The sequence below is a fragment of the Chelmon rostratus genome, chromosome 6 (genome assembly GCF_017976325.1).
Source record: "Chelmon rostratus isolate fCheRos1 chromosome 6, fCheRos1.pri, whole genome shotgun sequence".
Classification (NCBI taxonomy): domain Eukaryota; kingdom Metazoa; phylum Chordata; class Actinopteri; order Chaetodontiformes; family Chaetodontidae; genus Chelmon; species Chelmon rostratus.
Genome location: NC_055663.1, coordinates 20,304,979 through 20,324,216, shown reverse-complemented (window position 1 = coordinate 20,324,216; position 19,238 = coordinate 20,304,979). Strand labels below are relative to the sequence as shown.

At 41.4% G+C, this 19,238-nt stretch overlaps 1 protein-coding gene across 5 annotated transcripts in view; it reads left to right on the top strand.

Moving 5' to 3' along the window:
• Positions 1–18,931, top strand: part of LOC121608426 (CUGBP Elav-like family member 2) — a 32,397-nt gene extending 13,466 nt beyond the window's left edge. The window contains exons 3-14 of one of the 5 annotated variants that reach the window (XR_006006913.1): positions 1,394–1,476; positions 3,163–3,211; positions 3,750–3,884; positions 4,817–4,896; positions 6,100–6,261; positions 9,987–10,050; positions 11,696–11,833; positions 12,526–12,651; positions 13,442–13,618; positions 13,837–13,983; positions 15,173–15,354; positions 16,286–18,931. Coding sequence is in view for 4 of the 5 variants with exons in the window: in XM_041939693.1 (XP_041795627.1) it covers positions 1,394–1,476; positions 3,163–3,211; positions 3,750–3,884; positions 4,817–4,896; positions 6,100–6,261; positions 9,987–10,050; positions 11,696–11,833; positions 12,526–12,651; positions 13,442–13,618; positions 13,837–13,983; positions 15,173–15,300 (1,289 nt within the window). In the remaining variant the exon portion in view is untranslated. Of the gene's footprint in view, positions 1–1,393; positions 1,477–3,162; positions 3,212–3,749; positions 3,885–4,816; positions 4,897–6,099; positions 6,262–9,986; positions 10,051–11,695; positions 11,834–12,525; positions 12,652–13,441; positions 13,619–13,836; positions 13,984–15,172 lie in introns of all 5 variants that reach the window. The other 4 variants (XM_041939696.1, XM_041939694.1, XM_041939695.1 and 1 more) reach the window with 4 other exon arrangements.
• Positions 18,932–19,238: the final 307 nt, after the last annotated feature.

Genomic DNA, 19,238 nt, shown 5'->3' with positions numbered 1-19,238 from the left:
TGCGTATATAAAGATACAGCCAAACGCTGTGCAGTTCATTGAAAGGCTGAAGAGTTCAAAGCACCCTTTTTTTTTAAGCAGAACCCTCCCCTGTTCTATGTGGAGTGTCAGCTGTGATGGCCTATTGACATGTTAATGCAATGTTAATGTATTCTAATAGATAATCTGGCTTGATCACAGCGGTCTTTGGCTCACCCAGCCTGTGTGAGGTGAATATGTTGCAGCATCACCCCCAACACCCATCAATTAAACTGCTGTCCTCCTTTCCCAGCAGTCCTTCTTCTACTGAGAGAAGTGGGGGCAGTTATATCAAAGCACGACGGCCTGATGCTATCTGTCTTATGTTTATTTGCATGGCAGATAATACACCCTTCACCCCCTTCTTATGTCATCAATCTTGCTTTTGTTTGATTTGTTCAGCGAAATTGCTGTAATCCCAGTTCCATTTTGGATGTTTACTTTGCCATGGATATATTGAGGAGCCATCAGATTTGTGATGTTTTTTAGGTCACGTCTACTGCAGGTCATGAAAAAATCATCTGATAACTATCACGCCTCTCTGGATGGTTTATTTAGCTCCAGTAAATTGGAGGCAGGGCTAAGCAGCAGAGAAAGAGAGAGCTCAGCTGGTTGTGAGAGAGAAGAGAGAAGCTCGATGCATATTAGAGTTCAACAGCCCTCCCCGCGGCCTGGGAGCTCCAGTAACAGCATAATACACACTATGTAGGTCAGAGACGCTGCAGTGCTCCACTTCCCCAGCCCAGTGAAACTGACAGGCTGGAACGCCACTGGCGGTCTGCTGGGACGGAAGGATGAGAGGCTTTTTTTTCCCTCCCCCGCTCTTCTTTTCTTCATCCCCCTCCCCCACCACCTCTCTCCTCCCATGATTCCTCTTCCTCGCTCTCACTCCTGCTCCCTCTTGTCTCTTTGTGCTGTTTTCATGCCTCCTGTATGAATGTATGTATGTGATTGGATTCTTATGTAATGCCGCACCACTCTCTCTGATGTGTTGATGTGTTGGTACTTTGCCCTGGCTTGCACAGGCTGTGTTGACCCGAGGACAGTGCATCAGTGCCTCCTGACAGCTATCTAACCCTGTGGTCATCTCTATGGCCATGTCACACAACTGCCTTCAACTATCTCATTACTCCAGTGTCCTCGCTGCAAGCCCTCCTACATGAGCTGTGCGCACCATCTAACAGTTGGTGCTAAGAATATCTTGTCACATGTTTCTAACATGTGATATGTGGAGAACATCCTCTGGTACATTAGTTTCTTTCCTGCTCTGCAGCAGTTGTGGTATTGCGTTTATTGTCTGTATGCGCTGTTTTTAATGCTGTTTTTGTCTCCTTCCCCCCGCCCATTGTTTGTCTCTGTTTTTCTCTCTCTGCAGGATGCTGTTTTGTAACTTTTTATACAAGGAAAGCTGCACTGGAGGCCCAGAATGCACTGCACAACATAAAGACCTTAAGTGGGGTGAGTAAGCACAGTATGGGCTGCTTTTAGCTGCTTGAGCCCCTCTACATCCCCGGTGCAGGCTGTGAGCTGTGTGCTGCCCGATAATGAGCTCTCGGCTCACTGAACGCCTATCTGGCCCGAGAAATATCTCAGCCCCCACTATGCACCAACAGTATACCAAGGACTGTCTGAACCTCAACACAATGAATTGATAACCCAGCTGACCTAACGCGTACACACAGGTATCAGGTAAAGTGTGCTTGACCAGGCAGGAGGTTATTCACTGAGGCACAGGACCTGATCGCCACAAAGTGGAACAAATTATTAATGCTTGTCTTCATGAATCATTGATGCACATCTAAATTTTTATTTCCCAAAGTTGGAGGTATAAAAAGGAGGCGAGTTGAAGTCTTTTTAACAATGCAGCCTGGTTAGAGTGAGTGTGGTCTCGTAATTTCTTACCTGATTTATCTAGAGAGATTAAAGCCCGGTCAACTGGAATAAGTGCAATTGCTTGTTAAACCCTTACAAATCTGCCCTACCCATACACCGTACTAAATTACTCTCCTTCCAATCAATTAAATCTATACCAAACAGCTCCAGCCGTCGATTAAGTCAATAGGCCAGTCTATTGGAAACGGAGCCCCTGTCAGTGAGGTTACAGGTAAATATTGAACCGGGTTGATAAATGAGCGTAGCAGGCTAAGTATACAGGCCTAACTCTTCACTGGAGGACTGTCAATCAGCCAGACATTTCAAGTAGAGTGTAGTCTAACAGCTCAGCTCTCAAATCCCAATCCCTGGTCATACTGCTACTGGCACTAACTACAACTCACTGAGTTAGGTTTGCGTGTCAGTGGAAAAGCTTGTTTCCCTGTTCCTGGTCTCTCTCCCTTCTGTGCCTCGCTCTCCTTGGTCAGTGACGCTAGCCAGTATCCATACTGAGCAGGCCATCTGTCTGCTTCTCTTTAGTGCTTGTCAAAAACAAACCCACCACTTTTCATAAGTACAACCTGCTCAGGCATCTCACAGCTCGATTTATTTCCTCTCTTTCACATCACATGGCAGGTAAAGGTGCTAAAAATACATTCACTTGAAGTTCTGAGTTGCCTTGGACAAAAGTGCTCATTAAATGGCATGAAATGACAGATCCTAGAGAAGTTATTCTGCATTCACTCTCTCACATACGCAGCTTGAGAAAGAGCATCATGTTCAGAGATGTTAGGCTGACTCAAATGAGATTTTTCACACTTTAGATTTGCCACACCTTGTTCTGTTTGTATGTGGTATAATGGTGTGTGGGGGTTTTAAGAAATTCATTGCCTCAAAAACTAAAACTCACCGTAGATTTAAAAGCAGCACAGAACTGGCTTGCTTGTCAACCATCTACGTAAAATTGAAGAAGATAAGGGATGTTGACAGGAAGAATCGATAAGTTCAATCACAAGTCTACAACACGGCGAAAAGTGAAATTGGATACTGGAGAATTTGATCCTCGCCATCAACTCATCTGGCAGTGGTGAGCAATGATGGTTTCAGAGTGAGAGAACAAAACGAGAGGCAGGGAGAAATGCTGGTAGATGGGGTAATGTGTGAGTGTGAAGATATGAGACCCTTGTGATGAAAGATCACGAGGCAAAGCACCTGCATAGTTTAAAATGGTGAAGGTTGCTGTGTTAACCATTTCTATGCCTTTTATTTCAGATGCATCATCCTATCCAGATGAAACCCGCTGACAGTGAGAAAACAAGTGGTAAGTGGATTCATGTGAAATGCAGGGATAGGAGGGTACTGATATGATGTCTGTTGAGAGGGAAAACATGGAAGAGCAAGATTTAGCCAATACAAATGTGGTGTGACATTTTAAAAGAAGGTGGGGGCTGCACTGTGTCTTTATTTAATGGCAAAATATGAAGGCCTGAGAAGGACTAAGTCCAGGGAATGTGCAGCAATACACAATTTCTATATAGTGTCAGGGGTTAGGAGGATTAAGGGCTTTAAAAGGCACCAAGGGGAGAAGAGTAGAGCAGGTACATGGGGATCTGGAGGAGACCACAGTCCTCTGTCAGAGAAGTAGACACTGAGGAAAACAAAGCTCCAAGTCGCAGAGATTTCTACCAAGAGGCTGGCACCTTGAGTGAGAGCCAGAAAATGTGGCAGCATGACAAGGAAAGAGCCTGAACAAGAAAAAGAGAGGTGCATGATTTAACGCCTGATGTAACAGCCGCTTTCATAGCTCTGTAATTGTTTGGGTTTAACTGAATAGCTGCTCTCTTTTCATCCCTCTGCAGCGGTAGAAGACAGAAAGCTCTTCATCGGAATGGTTTCAAAGAAATACGGCGAGAACGAGATCAGAATGATGTTCTCGTCTTTCGGACAGATCGAAGAGTGCCGAATTCTCCGGGGACCAGATGGTCAGAGCAGAGGTAGGTGTGATTTCAGCATAAGCACAGTGTTCTTGGCCTCACAGCCGGCACCTTCAGTGTAGCCGAGTACATATTCTCATCAAGTATTTATACAGGCCCCTCCTTACTTGTTCATTTCAACCCCCTCCACCCCCAAATGAAGTGCTATTCAGCTCCAGTGGCACCCATTCCATCTCCATAGTCTTATCCTCCCGTCACTGTTACACTCAGCCTCCACATCTCACAGTGAAGGGCCACCACACTCGCTGTCCGGCACAATGGCCCGTCGCCTTGGCAACCACTGGCTGCTGGTGTTCGTGGGCTCAGCTGGCAGGCGGCTCGGCTCAGCTCCTCCTTTACCGCCTCCTTCATCACACTCTACAAAGGCTGGAATTAGTCTGTCGTTGCATCTCCTACGTAGCTTTCTACTGCATAAAGACTTAGATTGCAGACAGTGCAAGGCTCTCGTGCCGATGTATACGATTAAACCTCTTAGCAGAGACAGTTAGCCATGAATTTTTGCTTTTTTTCCCAGTAGATGTGTGCAGTGTACCCACAATTTGAAATGGACCGTAATACCCTTTTGATGTTTCCAGATCTTACATATTTTAGCATATCAAAGCCTTTCAGTGTGTATTTATGTGTGCATTTTATGTGTATATAATCACGTTGACTGTTTCACCATGACACCACATAGTCAAGCCTCTTTGGGTGGCAATTTAATCCGTCGATCACTGTGCCTCATGTGACACGTGTTACTGTTCTCCTTGTTGTGTTCTTTCTCCGTGTGCTAACCAGTGAGGGTGGTTCTGTGTGCTTGGGAGTTGCCATTCTCTGTACTGTAATGTGTTTTTTTTGGGGTTCATAACGAGTTGTCCAAACCTTTTTGTCTTGTTTTGTTTCTTCTTGTCCCTCCCTCCCTCCCCCCCTCTCCTATTGTTCCCCCCCTACAGGCTGTGCGTTTGTCACATTTGCTACCAGGGCAATGGCACAGAATGCAATCAAAACCATGCATCACTCTCAGACTATGGAGGTACTGTACCCCTTAGCACCTATTTCTCATCTTCCCCCCTTCCCCCTCATACATTCTGCTGCCCTCTTGTGTTGGAAAGATGAAGAACCTGTCCAAGCAGATGGCGTCCATTCATCACAGAGCATGAGTCATTTCCAAAACCACTCTTGCCAATTACAAAATTACTTTGTCGTCTGCAAAATAATTGAATAAAATTTGAAAAATTGCCTCTCACATAGCTGCTTAATCCGGAGCTAACGGGACATGGCGAGAATTGCTGTCATCTCTAATTTTGGGCTGAACTAAATGCATCTCACTTATTGATTTTGATAGTATTGTCGAGCCTAGCCATCACAGTCTGCCATAATCAATCTATATTTTGGACCACAGAGAAAAGAGACCACACTATCAAATATAGGTTAACAAAGCATTAACCTAGCCTGGAGCAGCTACCCTATTAGATTTCTTCAAAAACTGGGTCCATGTCATCGTGTAGCCAATGGTGTCTTCATGGAAGTGGAGCAGCAGTAATTTGACAGCTAGCAGGTCAGAGGCTCCCCAGTGAAGCATCAGACCAAGTCTAATTAGGAGCCCAACCAAACATAACACTCCTCCTACCAGATTAAACGCTGACCCCAGTAGTGGTGTCACCTATTTCCCCCCATATCATAACCTCCCCAATTCTCAGCTGCCATGGGAGGTGCTGCTGGTTCAGAAGCCATTTTCCCTGTCCAGCCTGGTCCCTGTCTGGCTCTCAACTCTCAAAATACTTTTGCACCGCATGCCTCGTGTCCATGCGTCTGTCTGAACAGTATGTGACTTTTTGTTTGTGAGACTGTGTGTACTGTAATGCATTTTTCATGTTGATGTCTGCTGACATATTCTCCATTTGAATGTCATGTTTTAAATGTTGTCTCCATCTCTTGTCTGCTTGTCTGTTGACTCAATTCAGCTCCTTAAAGCACTAAAAAGATTCACTGTCTGCAGCATTATCCTGTGCCCCTGCTGGAATGTGGCCTGGCTCAGCTATGCATGGCAGATGTCCTCTGTGTGTTAGCATTGATTTGAATGCAACAGGCATAAAAATTGTCTTGAGGTGTAGATGATGCCCCCCTTTTGAAAAATTCCTTGCAATGACTGTGTCCTTGCATTGGTAAATACACTTTGAATTCTTCAGTGTGCTTCTAAGTTGGCCTAATGTCTCTGACCTCTTCACTGCTTCAGGGCTGTTCCTCACCTTTGGTGGTGAAGTTTGCAGACACACAGAGAGATAAGGAGCAGCGGCGCCTGCAGCAGCAGCTCGTACAGCAGATTCAGCAGCTCAACAGCGCCTCCACCTGGGGAAACTTGGCCGGCCTGGGGACCCTCACGCCGCAGTACCTGGCTGTAAGTGTTGGTCAAACACAAAGCCCCTGCTGTGCTGCACAGTTACTCATGTATTATCATATGGTTTAGTAGGGATGCACGATGACTGTTTTTTAAAACCGATACCGATAACCGATAACTTTCAGCTCCTAAAGGCCGATACCGATAACCGATAACACACACATATACCTAACATCATGACATCAATACCACAAACAAAACCAAAAACAGTTTGACTCTTTAAATGAAGAGATATTTATTTTTCCAACGACAAACTACTGGCAAGCCTCTCAAACAATTTCTTAAAGCTATCAAACAAACCTATTTGATATCTCACATCAATTTAAATAAGGTGTATTACTTACTGATATAAAAAATAAAGGCCACTTGAATTGATGCAAATACATGGATTAGAAACTGAAAAAGTGCATTCCAGAAGTTTACAGAAAATAAATATACATAGAAAATGAATGCCCTGACACAAGTTAGATTAGATTTTTTAAGGTAAGATGCTAAACACCGAAATCAGCATCCATCAGTACAAAATAATTGCGGTAAACCAAACTCTGTCGCCAGCTTTGTCTCTCTCAGGTCTGGGATATCCCGTCACTTCCTCACATTTGACATGATTTCTCTGAATAACTGTAAGGAATACATTTTCACAGTAGAGTACGGTTGCTACGCAACGTACGTGTTTACTTTCAGAGCCGCTGCACAGTGAGAAATGCGACAGACGAGAGTAGGCTCATTTTAAATCAATAAAATATGTTTTAATCACTATTTTATGTCACATTATTGAATGCTTTAGTAGTAAGTCGTGTTCTAAGTGGGATAACGTACAGTGAGCATGTTCCTATGGAGAAATAAACCCCACCGCTTCGCGTCGGGCTTCTATGTCATACATACATAGATACATGATCCCTTTCTTAGACTTATCTATGTAAACAAACTGAAGAAGGGCAGTCCATAGTAAGGCAAGCGCCATCATGTCCATGATTAAACCTTCAATAACCTTAGCCCGTGGGTCATCTTTGGCAAATATCTTCTTCGAAAGCCTCGCCAACGTGTGTCCGTCCCGGTGGCTTCTTTGCGGCTGGCTTGCTAACGTTAGCGTCTTTAGCAGGCCGGGCGTCCTCATACGCTTTCCAAACTCCGTCAAAGCGGTGGTTATGTTTCAGGTGGCTGACCAGGTTTGAAGTATTAAAGCTCGTGCCATTTCTCGCTCCTCGTGGAACTCGCTTGGAACATTTGTTACGAATAACCAGCGAACTGTCTTCTTCGGAAACTTCGAAAAAGTCTGAACTCTGTTTTCATAAGCACGCTGTGCCGCATGCTGCATTCACGGTGTCACGTACATTCCCCCGTTCCCTCGTTTGGTAGTCGTTCTTTCGGCCAGCCTTTTTAAGTTAATGTTTCTATTTCTTATATGTAACATAATGTTGAATGTTAATTCAAGTCAGCAACTACCAAAATTATGACCAAGTTAACGAGTTGTTTTCTGGCATGAGGAGGTATTCTTACATTTTTCCAGTGCAATGAGTTTTTCTGATTATGCCAACGTCACATGAACGCAGCATTCACTGCAGGCCATTCGGGTCTCATCGTGGGAGCGAGGTACTGCCGTGCTGACAAAAACACATATGTTATCGGAGCTATTCGTCATGATATCGGACTTATCGGAATGACGTCATAATTTCCTGTTATCGGGCCGATAATTATCGGACCGATAACTATCGTGCACCCCTATGGTTTAGTTTCAATCCCTGCAAAATGTTTAGCCATGGTTGACTGTATGAGCCTCTTGAGGCTCTTGCAAATTACAGGTATGGCCAGAACAGAACTACCTGACAATATAAAGGAACACATATAAGGCAATGCATTAGACAGGTAAAAAATACAATGTTTGCGAGGTGCTTAGGTTCATGTCCGAACAGACCACACAGTCGCAGCAAACACTGAAAAAATTAAAGTGTCACAAAGGCAGGATTTTTCTCAGGGATATGTTGTTGTTATTGAATCACATTGTCATTGTCAAACAGTGACTGTTCTGGATGGAAATTCAGCAGCCATTTTGTCTACAATACAGGCAGCCTGGTAGGCCTCAAACCTTTTGGAAAAATGTGGAATTATTAAACTGTCAAGAAGATTAATTTATCATAGGCCCAATACATGTAGACAGTACGATAGTGCAGAATGCAAATAAATAAAAGGTTATATTATAATTTGAAATGCTGCACAGTATTCAGACCTGAACTGTAAACTGATTTTCTTCAGCTCAGAATAGGAATCTTGTCTCACTCAGTTTGTTCTTGCTCAAGGACACTGGCATGTGACTTGCTTGTGCCTACTCTGATTCCAAACCAATGAGCATGTGACTTAAACATGGACATACCATGAACAGCTGAGCTGTTTGTGGTTCTAGGAGGAAAACTAGAGATATTGAAATCACTGCACAGTAAGTCGTGACAGGCAATGATTAAACTGACTGATCGGCAGTTTAGTCCGTCCTAATATCACATTCATTTTGAATAAAGGGAAATGGAGGGATTTTGTATCAAAAACACACCTGCCACTTGGTAATATTTTCTTAACAAACCAGATAGCGTCATGGTGCAAAGTTTCTGTACAAGCGTGCCCTGGTGTTGTTGGTGGATTGCAAAGTCAGACCCCATTTGGACTCTTGATCTCTAGCTCTCTGATCTCAGAAAAAGCTAAATGTATCCAAGACACATTGAAATCCAGTTGCTCAAATCACCCTCTGAAGAGGTTTGAGACTCTTTCTAGCCAGATGTTGAAAAGGTGTAAATGCATCTGTCTTTCCAAGATGTGTATGTAATCTTTATCTGTACTCCCTCTGTAGTGTCAGTAAGTGGTCTGTGGAAATAGCCACTCACTCTCTCATTTTGTTGATACATCCTTTGCCTGTCTTCTCTGTCTGTGTTATAACGCCAGATAAAATTACACTGAAATTGACCATTTTTCTCATTCAACAGCAAAAACCGCTTCAGCAATCTCTGCACATATGATCAGATATGAGGTGCATTGACCTGCTGTGGTGTTTGCCTGATCCCTGATCACTTCAGCCACTGAATCATCTGTGGGGGCGGGAGAGTATCAATTTGTATGCGTGAGGGAGTGGCTTGTGAACACAAGTTTTGTGAAGATGACAAAACTTGTCTTGCTTGTGCTTCGTGAATATAATTCGTTCATGTGTTTGTAGGTTATAAATAGTTGTCTAAGGCTAGCTAAACTGTTATTAATGAAGTAAACTGCTAAATATACCAGAAGAATAATTATTTCTGTTCTTCACCACTAGCCAAACAGCTTCAGGTACATTACTACTCCTCCTGGGAACCGAGAAAACAAAAACAGATTGTCATCAGCTACATGTCTGCGTTTCTGTTGACAGTCACAATTCCTAAGTGTTAGTTAAGTTATTTTATCTGGATCTGAGATTCTTGAAATGACGAGTGTAAATGGGGCTTAAATCATGGATAAAATGTGTTTCTCACTGAACAAATAAACAGCAGTTAGTATCACATATTTAAAGACAATTTTATGAAAGCCAAGATCATGACCTCTAATCTTTGTTCTCATATTTACAGTGTAATGGCAACACACATTGAACATTGTTCTGGAATTCAAAAGGACAATTTTATTTTTATTTAATTTTTATTTTGGTGATAATTTAAAACCTAATTATGTGTCTCCTGTTTGATTCATTCTTTCTTTTCATTCCCCAACAGTTGCTCCAACAGGCCACATCTACCAGTAACCAAGGCAGTTTCAATGGTATTCAGAGGCTAGGAGGTGAGTTCACCCGTTCAGATGTCGAGATTTTCTTAAGTCATCCTCTTTAATTGAACAAGCCGACACTTTTCATGTCACCAACCTTGTGACTCAGTGCTCTACGCCCACGTGGCTTTAACTGCAGTAAATCACAGTACTCCTTCAGATTAGTGGCACATTAATAATCAGCGCTGCTATTCTAGGCCTGTGCAGGCTGCTTAAAGGCAAACACACAGCATATAACCATGACTTTGTGAAATAAAAAAGCAATAGAGCTGTGAGGGAAAACAATCCACCAATGTTTAAAGCTAGAAACAACACATACCGTAATTATGATGGGCTGGTTTTGCATGTTGAAGTATAATTTCTGTAGTATCTGAAAATGATATTTGGATTTTTTTATTATATATATTTTTTTCAGTACAATAGCTGCTTTTCCATTACAGTTGTTCGCAAAATAAAAGCGATATTTCTGAAATTTTGGCAAAGTTCAAATGCGACTTGCAGGTGTTTCCATTGAACAGTGTTTTGTGAACCAGCCGAAATTCTTGTAAATTCTCGGACGTCCCGCGAGATGTGTTTGCGTGCTGTGCGTTGGTAAAACTTAACACAAAGCCCTACAATTAAAAAGCACATGCATGCTCCTGGCCTTGCAGGATTGCGCATACTCGAATGCACAAATGCTGAAGGTGAAATAAAGAAATGATCTGTTAACTTAGAATGATCACTGATTGTAATGGCTTATTATTTATCACTTGAGGCTCGCTTTGACAGCGTCAGCTCGCGCCGTCGGAGCAGCAGCAGAATACAGGACTGTGAATTACTGAAGTGTCCTTTGAACATATTTTGTATCAGCAATTATGTGTAAATATTAAAGTTAATGCCGTGCACGCGTGTCTCCCACATAGCTGAGGTGCACATACTCATCACAATCGCAAACACCGTGCTGTACATCTGTGCGCACGTGTGTCTTTAAAGTTCGTCTCACTATTAATGAAAACGGAATGATTAGATTTTGCAAAGTGCGCACAGGACGAGATCACAGCTGTCAGATTGTCTTTAACAGATCAGCCAGCATGACAGCTGGAACAGCTGTAGTGTTTTTGTCTGCTACTTATTGAGATCCAGAAACCAATAATTAAACAATTATAATTCATACAAGACAAAATTAACAGGACGTTATATCTGACTGCAAGTGGCCGGCCCAAAACGTCTAAATGACTAGTAAATGCGAAAAAAGTGTTTCCTTTACACTTTTGCGATACACTTTAATATCGACACGTCTGAAAAACCACCTCATGAGAGCATAAAAATGTTTTTGCGATATTTGAGAGGATTTTCGAAATTTAGGTGTTTCCATTACCGTTTTTTTATTGCGATATTTAGGATTTGCGCATTTCTAGGGGCAATGGCAACGCAGCTAATGATGCCAAAGTTACCAAATGCAATGCCTTAAATGTGATTGGGAAAATACATTTTCAGACAAGTACAGATGAAGAAAAATAACTTTGGATCGGTGAACTATCTTAAATTCGAAAGATGTCTCTGTGCTTGCGTTCTGGATTGTTTGTTCCTTCTCAGATTTTCTGGAAAGGTCTGCGAGAGCTTGAGCATAAATTTGGAATTCTTTGATAATCGCCTCTGTTTTTTTTTTTCATTCTCGCAGCAGGTGTGAATCCCCTTCAGCTACAGAACTTGGCTACATTAGCTGCTGCTGCGGCTGCAGCCCAGAGTTCTGGCAGCCCGACCTCCACCAGCGCCCTGTCTACAAACAGTGGAGCCCTGGGAGCCCTGGCTAGTCCAGGTAATTAGGCACTAACATGAGCTGAACTTACAGTATGTTGCATGTACTGTGCATTCAGTATTAAGCATCCAGGTTGAGCCAAAACCTATTGCAGTTGGCTTTACAATGGTCATTTTAGTTCAATACTTGTTTATGGATGTGGTTTTCTTGCTGAGTTTTGATAACTTTTGGTCATAATTACAAAATAAATCCACTTGTGTTTATCTTAAGATGTAACCTTTAAATCTAAATCTAAATAAAAGTCCCATTGAGATAAATAATATGCCTTCGCAGTAAATTGTCCTGCTGCTGTGATTGCACCTATCAACCGCTCTGCAAACCTCCCTGATCTGCTATTTGCCTAACGGCCCTTAGCCATTCCTCATTTATTTTATGGGAGTTAATCACCCACATATAAAATTTTATGAGAGCCCCCATTTCCCTTTTAATCTGTGTAAATATACATTGGCTCCATCTGTCTGAGTTTAGCATATTGCTGCTGCGGTAATGACCTCTTCTCATTAAGAGACAGATTTTTAACTGCCCCCTCACTGCTGTGTCATCCGCTCATAACCAGAGCAATTTGTGGCAAAGATGCCAGGCGTTTAGAGTGATATGTGGTGTTAGAACATGAGCAAGTCTCCCCTGTGGTAATGCATATGTCCTTTTTTTTTTAAATCTTTTTTTTTTATTTTTTTATTGCCTTTCAACAGGCGGTTCAACAGCAGGGTCCAGCGCAGGTGCTGCCATGAACACCTTGGCATCTCTGGGCACCCTACAGGGTCTCACTGGGACCTCTGTGGGCCTCAACCTCAACGCTCTCACCAGCAGCGTCAGTGGTAAGAATGTCCTTTTGAGTTGCTTAATTTAAGCTAAAAGAAATTCACATAATTGCTAACAATTGCACATTATCTTCAATGCTGCATTAACCAGTTTTGAGCACTAGGCAGCAGAAAGACAAAAAAATATATCAGTGTCTGGGAGTTTTGACTGCCTGGAATGGCACGCTTGTGTTGTTCTGTTGCTGCCAGTCTGCTAGCACAAATTCACCTGCATGTTTATTATTGAGGTCTGTATTATACTGAGGGGTTTCTGTTTTGTCGAACCCATTTCCTAACATGAGGAGGCGGGATGTATTTTTGGTTTTGAGTTTAATGTTCTTTGTAATTTCTATCTTATTATATTATTTTATACGCTTTCAATTATTTATTCTCATCAATTTTCTGTATTCATCTGTACTTGTTTATCTCATTGTGCTGCTGTAACACCAAACTTCCCTCCCTTGGGGAATCAGTAATGGGTTATTTCATGTTATTAGACACATGCCAATATAATGCAGTCCAGTACAATGCCACCATTAACTACAACAGGTACAACAGTAATAATTATCATAAATTAACACCTCTTGGAAGGTTGAACAGAAACTGTCCATATAAGCTTTGTGAAGGTTGAATATGTGGAAGATCTCTTGTAACAGTGGCCAGGGAGTGTAACTGTACAAGCTTTGTTTGTAAATGCTTTTCTGCCCCCGGTGGCTAAAACATTTCATACTGCTTTCAGTATCAACCTCAGAATAATTTTCTGCTCAGTTATGACTGTACAACACATTCACTTGTTTCTGTTTTACAGGTATGGGGGCCATGAATGGAGGCTTGGGTGCCTCCATGGCCAATGGGTCAGCAGCCAGCTCCATGGACGCTCTGACCCAGGCCTACTCAGGGATGCAGCAGTACACAGCCTCCGCCCTGCCGTCCCTCTACGGCCAGTCTCTCCTGCAGCAGAGCATTGCTGGCAGCCAGAAGGAAGGTGAGCAGTTCCTCAGCCCGCACCAACACACTCTGGCATCTCATCTTCAAATTGTTCACCTTTTTTTTTTTTTTTAAAGCTTTTGTTTCAGACTGTTTCATTAACAAAGTTTTTCATCTGTTTTCTAAATTACATTAGCATGACAATTAACAATTTGTTCATGTGTATACAGTCTAAATGCATCTAACTTGAGTTTCTGTTTTTCTTACCAAATGGAGTAGGGCCAGAGGGCGCCAACCTGTTCATCTACCACCTGCCCCAGGAGTTCGGAGACCAGGATCTTCTGCAGATGTTTATGCCTTTTGGAAATGTGGTCTCTGCCAAAGTCTTCATTGACAAACAGACCAATCTGAGCAAGTGCTTTGGTAAGTGTGCTGGCACCACAATATGAAACTGATATGCCTACCAACATGCTACGTCGTACTATGGATATTAGATTGCCACTGTGCCATCATAAATTTCCTACCTTGGCCTCCCGTTCAAATGAAGCTGAATCAGTATTGATCGACAGTAAGCAACATTTATGCACAAGTTTATTTTTTTCTGCACCATTTCTTAGTTGTAAGTGTGTGACAGTCACAAGCTACATCAGTTCTCAGTTTGTGTCTTCAGTGCAGTTCAAACCTGTGTCATGTCCTTTCCCCTCATGGTCATGCTCATTGAAGCGTTGCGCTGCCCGCAATGTGTACAAAAATGCAGAACGAGTGTTTTTGTGTTTGCACAACATTAATTGGTTTAATCTTGTCGTTGCAGCTTAATGCTTTTAAAATATGCCATTCATTTTACACTGTTCAAGTATTACTTGAAAACATGAATTTTGATACAGAAAAATTATTTGTCTTTCATTTTATTGACTGGAGTTTTCAGGATTGTTCTCATTACTGTTAAAGTTGTAATATTTTGAATGTATTTAGTGTCAAATGACTGCAGTATTGCAACTTGAAATTGTGCAGTTTTTATGAACAGAACACCAGCCAGTCCTCACATAGAAGAAGCTGTAACCAGTAAAATATATTTTTTTGCTTGATAGATGACGTAACCAGCTTTTAAAACTGATCTTTTCTTTTTTAACTTTGTAACAAGTCGTGAGACTATAGGCAGACCAGGTGCTTTAGCGCCATATTACCCAGATTTTGCTACTAAAAATTATCTGGAAAATTTGCTGAAGAGTTAGTTCACTTGTATTTTTAGTAATACCAAATACACCTTATGAGTTATTAAATTATATTTTCAGTCCTTTAATTATACTGTCAGTTGTTTCTGGCATCAGTTTTATCTATCTATTCTATCACTATGACCTTGAAGTACAAAATAATGTCACCTCAGTTCAGATACTACATATTATCTCTGGTAGTCATCCAAAATGTATGCAACTGTAGTTGCACAACTTTCATTCTGAGCTGTAATCTGAAAAAAGATTGAGATCATGTGACAGACAGTAGTTGGGTTGAAGGCAATTTGTGAACACATGAAGACGGCGTGTTCAAGAAAAACAGGTTGTTAAGTTGCTCTTCAAATGTATGTAACACATGTCGTCCACTTTTTTGGTCTCAGGGTTCGTCAGCTATGACAATCCGGTCTCTGCGCAAGCTGCCATCCAGGCCATGAATGGTTTCCAGATCGGAATGAAGAGGCTGAAGGTTCAGCTGAAACGCTCCAAGAATGACAGCAAACCCTACTGATCCTAGCCCCGGGGCCTTCCCCCCCTCCCCAGCTCTAATGCTAGCACTGCTAGGGTAAGTTCACCCTCCAGCCAAGGTCACCACAGCAGAGACTCAGTGGGGCAGGGGGAAAGGAGCCCACCACAGGAGGGAGACTCACCCTATTCCTAAAAAATGGTTGCAATGATCTTTCCACATTTTACTGTATTTCATTCCTGCGGTTTTATCATGTAATTTGAGTCGGATTAAATATTCTAATGTATATGATTATTTATGACTATCACTGGAGTCAGTGTTCGCTGGAGGTATTTTGTGTCACTGTAATTAGTGGAGAGCATCAGGTGTGTTTCCATGCCATTTCATTGCCTTCAGGTGAAGCTAGACAGGTTGACTAAGGTTCAGTTATTGTGTTGAAGGGCTGAAGCCAGGCCACGTAGACCCCAAGCTCAGAGCTTCAACCTGTGTTTGGCTTTTTACCTGTGTCTGTCTCGTTCGTTTCTCATTCTTAATGTGAAAATCTTTTACTCTCTAAATCCTTCAGTCTTTACTCCCATCTCAAACTTGTTCTGTCTCCCACTCTTTCTCTCTGTCATTATCTAAGCCATGATGAGCTAGGCTACCTCTCTCTTTTCTCTATTAACAACCTCTTCCAGTCATTCCATCCATCCTCCAAGTCTCCCACAAGGGACTGGCTCTAGATGGATCTGTTTGGGTGCCAAGTATACAGTTTGTGCATGTTGGAGTCTCTGCCATATGTCCTGGTGGTGTCACTTCCTTAAATCTGTGTACTGTTGTTGTGTGTCGGGAGAAAGAAGGGGGGGAAATGTTTACCGCACTGTCCTTACTGTATGTGGTGATTGGCATTGTTTTTGTTGGTTTTTGTGCCTCATGGCTAAACGATTCTTGTGCTGTACCCCTAACTTTCTCTTCTCTCCTCTTTGTGTTCTCTCTCTCTCTTTCTCTCTCTCTCTCTCTCTCTTCCTTTCGTGTTTTGTTCCTTTTTTAGAACAAATCTCCATGCCTGTTTGCTCATCATTAGCCTAGCATGTCTTCATGATGTTGAAAGCCAAGCCAAACTCCTGGCCTCATCATCCCACCATTGTCTGTGATGTCTCTCTAAGCTCGCCTGACCAATACCTGGCCACCCACTGACCCTTGACCTTAGCTCAACCTGATTTTTCTGCATGTATATTCTTTTTTTTTTTTTTTGTTCTGTATAGAAATGTGACAGGTGGGAGAGAGGTCAAGCAAATCAATGTGAAAACGTACCTGCGTTGAGTTCATTTAAGAGACTTTTTTTTGCGAATGTTTTAAAAACCTGTGGGATTTCTTATTTTCATTTAGCTTTGTTTTTTGTTTTTTTTCTTTTAATGTTGCTTTCTTTTTACCTCTCTCAGTAAAGTTCACTTGAAAGTTGAATACAGGGATTGGCACACATCTGTGCTATTTGGTGCCATTAGCAATATGTTGGCTTCTTTAAAAAAAAAAAAAAAAGCGCTACAGACCACTTTCCAACACTTTTGAAAGTCTGACCAGTAAAACCCCTCTCAGTGCTCTGTAATGATCTCTACATTTTGCGGGCAGTGTGAAGATTTACACCAAGGCTATTTCAAAATATATTTTCTTTTCATTTACAAAAATACCCTGTGTATTTACCTTTTTTTGAACTATTGATGGCACAATAAAAGGTACATTTGCTCTGTTTAGAGGAATGACTACCTACATGAGTCAACTTTTTTAGAACTGATTCACAAATAGACAATCTGTGGTTTAAATGCACACTTAGATTACCTATATTTTATACCATTGAATCTATAGAAGTTTAACTAACAGAACCCAGGCAAAACTTTGGGTTTTTTGTAGATTATGTTGTAATGTCATCTGTGTCGGGGGGGTCTTCAGTGTATTACATTTTTAAAGACAACTAAAAATCAGTTTGATCAGCGTGACTGCTTGAGGGTCATTTATAGTAAATTAAACACTTTAAGTCAAAAGTTCCTCTGCATTAATTGTAATTTCGATTTCTGGGAAAAAAATACTTTTTTTCAAGGGTCACAGTATGTAGACTTTAATTTCTTTCCTGTGTTTAAGAGAAATTTAGTGTTCAACTTTCGCGGTACGTCTGGTTGACTTTCTGTGAATTTCTCATTAATTAATTAATGGATGTTTCACTTTGGTTTAGTTTGGATGCCTCATGTTGAAAGATGATGATTTACAATGTCTGTTAATCATACAGATGCCAGACAATGTCTTTTTGTTTTATTTTGTTGTTAAAGTGCCCATGTGTCAAACTCAGTGTTTTTGAATTCACACAACATACTTTCCTGTAATATTACCTTGTTTTCCTTACATGCACACACTCGCACACATGCACACACTGCAACACACAAAACACTTTCTGTGGTTGCAAATGTGGGAGCCCCTGAAGAAGAGATCACTTGGACACAACACGACCTGTGGGTCTCTGCACATTTAATAAACACGCTCACACTTGCTTTTTTTAAATGTTAGTTTTTTGCTGATTGTTCTTTTAAGTGACTTCCACCGTCATGTTTCAGTCGCACACGATGCACAGCACATTAATACTACTAAATCCACCACAATAGTGTTGGTTTACAGATACATTCCATTTTTTCAACACAAAGTTTACACTTGTTTATTTTTACCGGGGTGGTATTTTGTCTGTTGTACTACAAAATAACAACCGCTTCACCCCCAAAGAAGGGTTCCCTAAAACTGCGTACCTGATGGCGCTAAACAGTTGTCAACTCAGGGGCTTTTTTGTGTGTGAAACTAGACACACAGGAATTACGACACAAAATGCACAATTGTCACCATTTGACCTTTTTTAGTTTGGATTTTTTTTTCCTTTTCTCAAAATACATAAATATTCCAAAAAAAAATGAAAAGGTACCAAATTTGATGCAGTGCTCGAGGAAAGTGTCGTAGTTTTGTAAGGAAACGTTAAGCACAATTGTGGGAGCTAATCACTTTTGCAGAATGTTGTGTGTGTGATTATAATCCCAACATTTTCAAGGTACCACTGATTTCACTTTTTAATATGGGCATGTGCTTTTTACAGTGTGTTTTTTCTATCCAAATGCAATACAATATTCAAAGTGCCATATATACGTCTAGAAACTGCCTACACATCCTTATTAGGCCTTGGTTTAGAGATTGCTGCAGTTAGCCTTTTTTGTCTATTTATGCCAGTGTCATGAAAGCTCTTGTCACCTGCTCATGCCCCCCTCCCCCCAACTCTGTGTGTTGAGTTATTGGTAAATGTGTATTGTGATGTACTCAATTTGAACAGTTGGTTAAAAAATTGTAGATAAACAATAAACTTCCCTATACATTTGAAGGTTAAACCTCTTTCTTAGTGAGTGTGAACATGTGTACTGTAACACTTTGCGATACAAACGATTGGTGGTCAGACGTGTCAGGGAATTTGCTTTGGATTCATTTAAGTCAAAAAGAGAGACAACTTGGGTGCAATGTTAATAAGATCTCTAATGATAAAATGGTGTGTCAAACACTGAAATGATTGCAGATCTGTGGAGATGTGCAGAGTATGGTGAAGTGTTACTGTGAATGAATAAAAATTCAAAAAAAGAAAAAAAAAAGCACAATGTACAGTCCACAGCGGTCCCAACAGGAACTTGACTCACTTCAGGGGCTTCCATCACAAATCCCGTTCAAGCTCTAACAATCAGTTTCTTTGTTCTGTGTTTTCATATTCTGAAGTGCTATTTTTTTGACAGTGTGGTAGCTTTGCATCTCTATAGATATTGTCTTGATCCAAAAGAAAAGAGAGGAAAAAAAATTCTTGTGTTATTTTCTTGTCTGATAATCGGTAGGACTTTGTTCATGTTCCACCAATAATTTGATAGATGTTTTATCTTGTCTTGATGAAAGCCAAAGTGGGTGCATCTTGATGTGATCTGTATTATACATACAGT